The following is a 9,725-nucleotide window of genomic DNA, read 5'->3' as shown; positions in this document are numbered from 1 at the left end:
ATCTCTTATAATAAAATATATCTAATTAAATATAAGAGATCTCAGTTTTACTCTTTCAATTTTTGGTTTCTTATTTAAAAAATAAAAAATATTATTTTAAATTCTTTTTATATGGACAAGTGCAAAATAACATTTTTTATATTTTTTTTTATTTTAGATAATTTTATTAATTTTGTACAGGACAGTATTAATTTTGTGTACCTTTATAGTACAGCCTTTTATATATATATATTAACTTTTAAAATTTTATTTTATTTCATTATGCCAAACCATTTTTCATATTTAAATAAAAAATTGCAAAATTCAAATGCAAGCATCATTCTACAAGTGACGGTATGTTTTTTCCACTTACATATTAAAAAAAAATGCTTTCCATAATAAAAATGTTTACAATTTTCAAGTTAAGGACCTACAAGATTTCACCATTCATGTTCATAAATAACCATTTGGGCAGAGAAAGGGTTTACCATGATTATGATGCTGTCTCTCTCCCTCGAGTCGGTACCACTGTTTTTTATTTTCTTCTTTTTTTTTTTTTTAATTGATGATTTAAATAGAGCCTTCTTATGAAGGTTTTGGATTTCTGAGCAATGTCTTTAGTTATGTTTTTGGTTCCTTGCGGTATGGATCGTCGCTGTGTTACAGGATCAACATTTCTTTTATCATATTCATTTCAACTTAATTTTTTTTTTTACTTTTTACTTAAATAACAGTGGATTAAAGCCCAGATTTTAACTCAAAACAAGAGATGAACTCCCTGAATCTGTAGAGAAGCATTTTGAGGCAGAAATGACTTCTTCAGTCTCCTGGAATATCACAACTAGGCACTAGCTGTATCAAATCAAAGGTGGAAAGTGCACAAACAATGAGCTTGTGATTGCCCTGCTTCATGCAAAAAACATTAAATAATTTGAAAAGGAAAAATAAATTAATTTATAAATTGCATACAATTGTATTGATACAGTCATGTTTTATGAGTATAATTATGTGAATCTTAAAACAAAAAAAAAAAAAAAAAGAATTGTCATACATCTGCACAGTTCATTGGTGCATATCCCAGCCTAGACTTGTTTGTATCATACAGGATATGAAAATTCTGCTGCTGATAGTTTCCAATTATGGAAAGAGTAGATTGAGGAGTCCCCAGAATTGCCAAGCAAATAACTTCCTCTGGTTCGAAACGAATAAAGTAGTTTTCAACTGGGAAGTTCCACACTGCTCCATCTGCAAACAGGATTCCAAATTCAGGCAGCTCCATCTTCTCAAGTCCAGATACATTATAACATGGATTCAGAACTGGGAATTCTTTTATCTCTGGATACCTTTTAATCTTCCTCACGAATGCATCCTTTATAATCTCATAAGCTGGTTCAGCAAAATAGCTGAGTGTAGTCCCAGAATCCACAATCGTTCCACCACCACCATCAGAGGACAGATTCCAAATCTTCTCAGGGATATTTAGCAACTCCCCTCCCACTATGATGGATTTTATTTCAACATAATAGAATGTATCGAATGAGTTATCCTTCCCAGCAACTAATGAAGTGAAATTCAACTCAGGATGACTCAGAAGATCCTTATCCTCCCCAAAGATCAACTTGCTGCTAACATTAGTGTCACTGTTTCTATCAACAAGGCAATATGAAAATGAATGACCATATAGAGACTGAAGCTGGGAGGCAAATGAAAGAGGCCCTCTTCCAAGTCCTAACAAGCCTGCAGCCCCATGAAACAGGCCTCTGTTCCAATGACCACAACCGAACATCACATTATCTACTTGCTTAAATTCTGAATTCCCAGCTGGTGATGTCAAGTTAACAGTAAAGGTTTCTAGTGCAAAATCACCTGTTGTGTTTGAACTGTCACCATACCAATAGAAATAAGGACATGTCTGATTCTCAGCCTTGCAAGGCTGGGGAGGATCTGGGGATGAAACCAAATGGCACCGAGGATCTTGGCAACTTATGTTTCTAAATGATGTGGACTCCTTTGGATCATAATGAGGCCCTTTTTGCTCAAAACAATCATGACAAGGGATGCATTGAATCCAGTTAAGATCACTACCAGTATCAAGAATCATAGAGAAGTGTTTAGGAGGAGTACCGATGAAAACATCCATGAAATATTCTCCAGAGCCAAGGCTCACCCCTGACTCCAAGGTCGCCATGAGCTGCCCAGAAATCCCAGTTGCATAAGCTTCAGGGGATGCTGCTGGGGCAACCACAGGTTGCTTCAACACTTTCTTTTGCTGCTCTTTGTCCTTATTCAGTCTTGAAATGTCATTTTGATTCTTCTTCTCAATGATCCTTTTGTGCAGAGTCTGAATTCTGGTCAAATCCCGAGTGGTGGAAGCTAAGAAAGATTCTTCTGCCTTGGATTCTTGATTCACCGGGCTGTACCTGTGCTTTAACTCAAGTTTCACCGTTTTCTTAGAATCTTGTCCCTCATCACCGTCGTCTTTGGCTGTTGATTGCTCTTTCTCTGAATTGGAGAGACTGCAATCTGTTGTTAGTATTGAAGAAGAAGCTGCATTGAAGGTCATGTCGTAAGGCAATTCGATTCCGGCAAGAGATGAGATATTGGGAATTACATTATCCTTATGGGTATGTACTCCTGAAATCGCTTGAAGAACACCAGAAAAGAACAAAAGAGAAACAACAAGGACACAGAACTTGGACAACATGGGTCTACACTTGTTTGGTCAAAGACAATCCTACATCAAGCAAATTACCCTTTGTAGGAAACTGAAAAAACTGACGAAAAACAACTGGGTTTCAGCCTAGAAAATGAACAGAAAAAATCACAGAGAGATGGAAAGAAAGGAAAAGTTATTGGTATTTAAGAAAAAAAAAATGAATGAACAAGAAGAGGAGAAAAATTTAAGACTTTATGGGTTCTGTAAGTTGGAATGCTAAGTATCAAAATCAAAAACCTAGACTTTGAATTGAATACTATAGTTTCAAAGCAGTCACTGTAGAAACGCGGTTTCTCATGACCATAAAAGGAGGAGAAGAGAGGAAACGATTTTTTCCTTTTTTTCTTAAAAAAAGAGTAGTCTGCACATGATGGTGGGATTCAAAAGAGGAAAAGTAGAAAATAAGATGATTTGTTTAATTGGTGGTTGAATTTTACCTGGTCATCTTCCTCTTCTCTTCTGATCTTTGTGTTTGTTGTTGGGTTGCTTCCTCTTGGTTTCCTGTGTTCATTTGCTTAAATCACTGGCACCAACCACCTATTTAGACCTTCTAGTGTTACTTCTTATAGAATTATTTTTCAGAAAATAAAATTAATCAAATCAAATCTGCATGATTAATAATAAGCTATTAATATATTTTTATAAAATATTTTATCTAATTAATAAAATATATATATTTCAGAATAGAAAATTATTTAGAGAGGCTCGAACCCAGAGCACTCATGTTCAAAGATGATGCGGTTGGGAAATTTCTATATTCAGTGGTGGTGAATTGACCTTGTTTAATTATAAATTAATACTATATGATATTATATAATAAATACTGCGTTTTTGAACAAATAACTAAACAAAAAATCATTTTCTTTGACCAACTGTAGAAGAAAGTGAAAGTGATAAATTATTAATATTTGATGATTTGAGATTTAAAAAAAATAAAATTTATAAAGTGTTTTGTATGTTCTTTTTCTCTCTGTTTATTCTGCTTTTTCAATAACGTGTTACGCCCTTTCTGGTATAAAGTCACCTTTTTTTTCGTTTGGTCTCGTACGTACGAATATTACAGTAAATCTTTTTGTGTCAAGCGGCCATTTAATGCTTTCCGGCGCGAAGATGGATAGAATTATTAAGTGACCGGACTTATTATTTTTTATTTTTATGACAGGGTTGAAAAGAAAAAGGTCGATCCCGGAAGAGGTCTGGTCTCAGATCCGAATGGGTTGGACTAATCTGACTGAAGAGTTTAGTAAGAATTTGATTTCAAAGCAGAATGGAATGGACTGAATTTGGTCGGAAAGTCTTGAGACCTCTAGATCGCGGACCGTTCTGATGGGTCTAATCAGGATCCAAAATAAATAAATTTGACGGTTATCAATATTAATAAATTAAGACATGAAAATTCATTAAGGATTTTTTTTTTTTACAAAGATTATACCAACGTCCATTAAGCAAAATAATTTGATAATATTATAAAATCAATGTGAGAAAATAAATTGGAGAGGAAATTAATTAAAGGCCAAAAGGAAAGGAGAAATAAAAAATATGGGAGTAATAAATGCAACCAACAACGGATTGGAAAGCCAGCGGTGCGTTGAGAAAAGACAAAGCAGTCCAATTCCAATACTATTATATTCTGATTTTGTTTAGAAAAGTCAAAATAAATTTTAACCTAATAAAATATTTTTAATAATACATTTTTTTTAATATTAAAAACAATTTTAGTATTGTTATTATTATATTATTATATTTTTATTTCTATTTTAATTAAGAAATATAGTCTATAATTTTTATATTCAAAATAGTTTCTCTTAATACACAAATATTTTGTCAATAAAAAAAAAACTTTTTGGATTTGGATAAAATGTAAGAGTAAAGTGTGCTTTCCCTGAAAGCAATCTTACTTAAAGCTAATACAATAATCTGAACATTTTCAACAAAAACATAAAGACCATATGATTTTACCAAAACTAAGATTTTATGGAAAATGGGGAAAGATAAAAAGTACTCTTTCATCATCCAAACACGTCGAATCCAGCAACGTGTCGCAATCACATGCCATGTGTTACGTGGTCCATACCCCCTCATGTACCCGAACGTAGCAAACTTTTACCTTTTTGGAGGCTTAAAATCTTTCCCTCGTTTAGTTAGTTCAAATTTCAAAAACGACGCAGCAACTCTCACACACCTCTCTCTCTCTCTCTCGCTCGCTGTCTCCCTCTGATTAATCCCTAAATAAAGAGAATTAAAGAAAAACAGAGAAACGGCGGATTGGATGATATGATATGCGCATTGTTGAAGCGAGAAATCAGACTGATTAGCAGATCGGTGTTGAGATTTATTGATAGAACGGTGTCAAGGGCCATGGGCTGTTTCTTTGGTTGTTTTCGTGTTAGGGATGATGGCCGGCGACATCACCTCGTTTCCGGTTCCTCTCGATCTAAACCAACTGTACTCGTGCTTACTCATTTCCTCTTTCTTTTCTTAATTTTCTAATTTTTTCGCTGCTCTTCCTGTTTGGTTGCCCGCAAATTTCATTGCAACAGAGAGTTTCATCGGACATAATTTTAGGAAAATGGAACTTTCGTGTTTTATCTTTTAGCAATTTTATTTTTTCTCATTATGGGTTTCTTTTTAATTTTGAAGAAAAGATAGGTTTCTCTTTCTCTTTTCAAGTTTTTAGTGGAATAGTGTGGCTGAATTTGCAATTCACAATATCTGTTTGGTTGTAGTACATCATGCATATTAAGAAATAGCTCAGTTGCGGTATTTACTGTTTGTTATCTGTTTTGAGAATGCCAACCAGGACGCTGTGGAATCTAAAAATCGCTTATCTTCTCTGTTTTTGTCTGAAGGTGAATAATGTTCAATATCCTTCATATATTATTATTATTTTTCTTAGTAGAAGCTGATAATCGTTCTTTGATTTGTTTTTTTACTGCTTTTTTTCCATCTCTCATCCGAAAGAGAGAGAAGATTTTGTGTACGATGACAGGAAAAATCATTACTCGGGATCTCCACAAATCAACAAGGAACTGATAAATGAGGTACACATTAATGATTTCGTTTGCTTGAAATGAAATGGGATAGTTATTTCTATGATAGAGATTTACTTAGTTAAAAGCATGCATATATCATTCTGTTGCCTTCAATATATAATTCGTAAGATTCCAGGAGTCGCTCCACCTCTACTTAACCTAGATTACTTTTCATTACTTTGGGAGGATCCACTTAGAAGATTGTTAATGGACTTCTTGTTGAAGATTCTACTGTAAGATTGTATTGGATTCTGAAATCGTTAAATTTCTTCACAAACGTTTAGTTGAATCTCAACTTTCTAATTGGGTTGGTTAATGTTATTACTATTATAATTTGGTCTTTTTTATCTGTAGATATTGTTAAATTTCTTCACGAACCTTTAGTTGAACCTCAACTTTCTAATTGGGTTGGTTATTGTTATTACTAATATAATTTGGTCTTTTTATCCGTTGATTGTGGAATAATATATGCAACTTTAATCATTTTTGTTCAGTAATATTATTTTTTCTAGTATTTGTTAGCTAAATGCTGAGGGAGTATCATTTTATGATCCACTATTCATTTTATGATCCACTATCCAATAACTCTAAATATGACTTCCAAAGCTATTGCCGAAATAGGGCCAAGAATTCAGCTGCTGCTTAATTGTATAAATTTTTGTCCTACCTTTCCCTGCAGGCCAAATTTCTAAAAGCCTGTGGCACTTTACCTGAGACACCTTCAGAAATTCGGAAAGCATCTGAAAAGTTAAAAGTTTCAGCTCCACTTGGCAAAGATTTAGAGTCTTCAGATTTTCACTCTTGGCTTCCCAACGCTTCCATCAAGAAACTTCAGTTGGATAAGGAAACTGATCAGCCCCCTACTCCCGTCAAACTCTATGAAGAGAGGGGAAATCTTTCAGCCTCTTCCGTGCACACACCTAGCAGGTTGAACTTCTAAATTTGATAACTCTTATTAAGCATATCTCACATCCTTTTTACTTTCTGGGTCAAGTTTTCCAGCCTAAGGACCGGTTTCCAATCAGCTTTGGCAATAGTTTGTGGCAATCCTATTCACTGATTTCATTCTAATGATTTCAAAAAGGGAAGTCTATTACTTTGAAGAAGCTTCTATTACTCTGAAGAAGCTTCTGTAAAGAAGTTATATTTTTTTTTGCTTTTAATCCTCTTGGGATTGACGCCATCTATGAAATGCTCATCAAATCTTTCAACATATTTCATAGCTTTCTGTGCTTTGGAATCCATCTACGAATATTTGGAAATCAACATGTTCTATTGTTTTGTATCATTAATAGAAGTTTATGATATGGCTGATGTGTGCTGATCCATTTCTTTCTTGTAGCTGCATGCCTAATGCACAGAACATTGGAAGGATATCTATCAGCTCTGTCGAAGATGGGGAGATGGGAAGTCCTCAAACAGCAACAAACGTTCCTACCAAGAACAAGTCGGTTCGCTTTCACTGCAATCTCGATACCTCTTCATCTAAAGGTTCTTCGTCTGAAAATGGGGGACAGATTTTTAGGAAATTTGAATCTCCAGCGGATCCGAGTGTGTCAAAGCCTTCTCCCAAACCAACTCCATTAAAACTTTCTGATGAGATGCAAACACCTGGAACAGCTTTCCCTGCAAATATAGAACTTTTAGCAAATGGGAAGAGTAGAATTAGGTCTCAGTATGTGTATCCAGTCTTGAATCCAGTTGAGAATGCCTCTCAATGGAAGGTGCTGAAGGAAGATGATTCTAGTTCTCTTCAACTGTCAAGTCAAACTTCTGAGCACCTGGAAAATTCAACTCCCAAATCAGTTGGAGTGAAGGAAACTTCCTCTGTACCACAATTGAAGACAGAAGCAACCTTGTCTTCTTGGTTTAAGCCTCAACAATTCGCACATGCTAATGATGGTCCAAATGATGGAATTGCATCTAGCAAAAATAACCCTTGTGATAGAACAATTATGGACAGGCCTATCATTGGGATGGTTGCTGCTCATTGGAATGAGAATGAGCCTTCTCAAATCCCTCCAAAGTGGTGGGATGGGAATGGAATCCCAAATTCAACTAATAAATACAAGGAAGTATGTTCCATAACTATATTTATCCTCTTTTCCTTGCTCGCGACATTAGCATCTGTATTTAAGGAGTGCTTCCTTTGATTTCAGGATCAGAAAGTTAGTTGGCATGCAACACCGTTTGAGGAGAGGTTAGAGAAGGCACTGTCTGAAGAGAGTTTTATCTCGCAAAGGTATGGTTTTTCTTGAGTTCTTGCATTGTAGACTTTGCAGTACTAATCTAAGTTCTTTGTTGGAAAAAAAGGTAAGGTAGCAAAATAGCCTTTCCTACCAAAAGGATTATAAGTCTTTCCCATGTTTACTTTGTCTGATATACGCAGGAAGCAGGTCACTGGGAGACCGATAGATTTTGATGAGCACGACGAAAGTGATACCGCTCTATCTAAGTTACAGGCTTCAACACATTCCAAGTCAGTTGTTTCATTCTGATGAGCAACGGTGTCGCTGTTGACGTTCCAATGAATTGTGAGTTTATTTTACAGTTGTGATTGTCGTGAAATGCACTCAAAGATCAAGTTCTTTTGAATCTCAATTGAAGCATCAAATATCAGGATTTGCACGGTGCAAATGCAACTGTTAATATAGTTCTGTCAAAACACTCGACACAGCAGGAACTGCTTCTAGTGTGAATTTAAAAGTCAGTAATGCAATAACTGACTTTGGAATGGGGGGATGTTAAGACTTCAGATTGCTCATGTTTATAAAGAGAATTCGATTCGATAGGTCTTCTGATAGTCTTGCAAATCATGCATTTCATGTCATTCTTCCTTTCCAAATGTTCTCTTATCTGATATTGGGGGGCATGTGGAGGTTGCAGAACCCCCTTTTTCGTATAGCGTGCACAGTGCCTCGAGTCTTCGTAAAACCAGGTCAAGCCTCCCATTTACTTTCTGCTTTTTAAAATTTACTCATTAAAGTTTTCTCTCTCTATTCTCATAAATTTATTACTAAATATTATGGTTTTTTTATAAATAAGCTTTTATATTTTAAAAATTAATCTTTCATGTTTCTTAAATTACAATATTTTATATTAGAAAAGAAAAAATAAAATAGAAATTAAATCAATGAACTTTTTAATCAATTGCAATGAAAATGTCAGAAAGGAAATGGGTTCTTTGAACTTGAATACTGATGTATAATGCGTCCAAATTCTTGATTTTTACTTTTATATGGCTATGAATAATAACTGTAATGCTTTTTCTTCTGTGTCATTCAAATTCCTTTTAAGATTTTTTTAATTAAGAATTAAAGAAATAATTAGATAATTTAATTTCTCATATAAAATGCTATTGATTCAGTAAAGTATCCCTGTAGTACTCACACTATATTCTTTTGTTTTTTTCTTAAATAAAGTATATTTAAAGTAATAAATTGTATATTGTTTTTCATAATATACTCTCTACTCATATTTTTCTACTATTAAATTATTTTTTAAATTAAAAAATGTTACCTTTTCAATTAACACGAAAAAATAAAAATTGAATTTGTAAATAATTTGTTCCTAAGTGGAAGAAAAGATTGGTTAAGTTGCTTGATCTTCTGGAAATTGTGGATGAAAATATAAAATTTTATACCATACAACTTCAACCACTCCATGGAAAGAAAAAAAAAATTGAAGAAAATTCCCATTAAAATTTGTGTAGTGGTTGATGTTCTATCAACCCCAGCCAAGCTAAAGACACGTGTATATTCATGCATGTACGCAAGATTCGCATGGTTATGCTCTCCTACCCTCGCCCTCCAATTATTGTCATATTTTAATATTAAAAATTAAAAAATACTAATAAATCAAAATTCCCACCTACATTCGCCTTTCTAGAGCTGCTGCTTCAGGTTGCCATGTCTATTATATAAGAACAGAAGCACACTCCTCAGACTCACACTCACTCGCCCACTACTTCCCTGAGTCTCTCTTCCAACCAAAGAAAA

The 9,725-nt window shown here is 34.2% G+C and overlaps 2 protein-coding genes across 3 annotated transcripts; one reads left to right on the top strand and one right to left on the bottom strand.

The window, feature by feature from the left end:
• Positions 1-909: 909 nt before the first annotated feature.
• On the bottom strand, positions 910-3,258 carry LOC110617658 (aspartyl protease family protein 2). The gene has a single exon (XM_021760605.2). It carries the CDS (start codon positions 2,681-2,683, stop codon positions 1,025-1,027), a length of 1,659 nt encoding a protein of 552 aa, XP_021616297.1. The 5' UTR covers positions 2,684-3,258; the 3' UTR covers positions 910-1,024.
• A 1,583-nt stretch (positions 3,259-4,841) lies between these two features.
• LOC110621957 (protein JASON) lies at positions 4,842-9,720 on the top strand. 2 transcript variants are annotated; one of them, XM_021766276.2, is made up of 8 exons: positions 4,842-5,140; positions 5,496-5,544; positions 5,657-5,736; positions 6,407-6,654; positions 7,070-7,802; positions 7,887-7,969; positions 8,117-8,665; positions 9,616-9,720. In XM_021766276.2, exons 1-7 carry the CDS (start codon positions 4,970-4,972, stop codon positions 8,223-8,225), a joined length of 1,473 nt encoding a protein of 490 aa, XP_021621968.1. In that variant the 5' UTR covers positions 4,842-4,969; the 3' UTR covers positions 8,226-8,665; positions 9,616-9,720. The 2 variants fall into 2 exon arrangements, with proteins under 2 accessions (XP_021621968.1, XP_021621959.1); XM_021766267.2 differs by having other exon boundaries at positions 5,484-5,544.
• Positions 9,721-9,725: the final 5 nt, after the last annotated feature.

Source organism: Manihot esculenta, chromosome 1, assembly GCF_001659605.2.
Source record: "Manihot esculenta cultivar AM560-2 chromosome 1, M.esculenta_v8, whole genome shotgun sequence".
Lineage (NCBI taxonomy): Eukaryota > Viridiplantae > Streptophyta > Magnoliopsida > Malpighiales > Euphorbiaceae > Manihot > Manihot esculenta.
Note: the sequence above shows the minus strand (reverse complement) of the source record. Positions and strands in the feature narration are given on the sequence as shown.

Coding starts and splice junctions, on each gene's coding strand:
- LOC110617658 (XM_021760605.2), bottom strand. CDS start 2,683: ATGTTGTCCAAGTTCTGTGTCCTTGTTGTTTCTCTTTTGTTCTTTTCT.
- LOC110621957 (XM_021766267.2), top strand. CDS start 4,970: ATGATATGCGCATTGTTGAAGCGAGAAATCAGACTGATTAGCAGATCG. Junction 5,737..6,406: donor ACAAGGAACTGATAAATGAG/GTACACATTAAT, acceptor CTTTCCCTGCAG/GCCAAATTTCTAAAAGCCTG. Junction 7,803..7,886: donor CAACTAATAAATACAAGGAA/GTATGTTCCATA, acceptor CTTTGATTTCAG/GATCAGAAAGTTAGTTGGCA.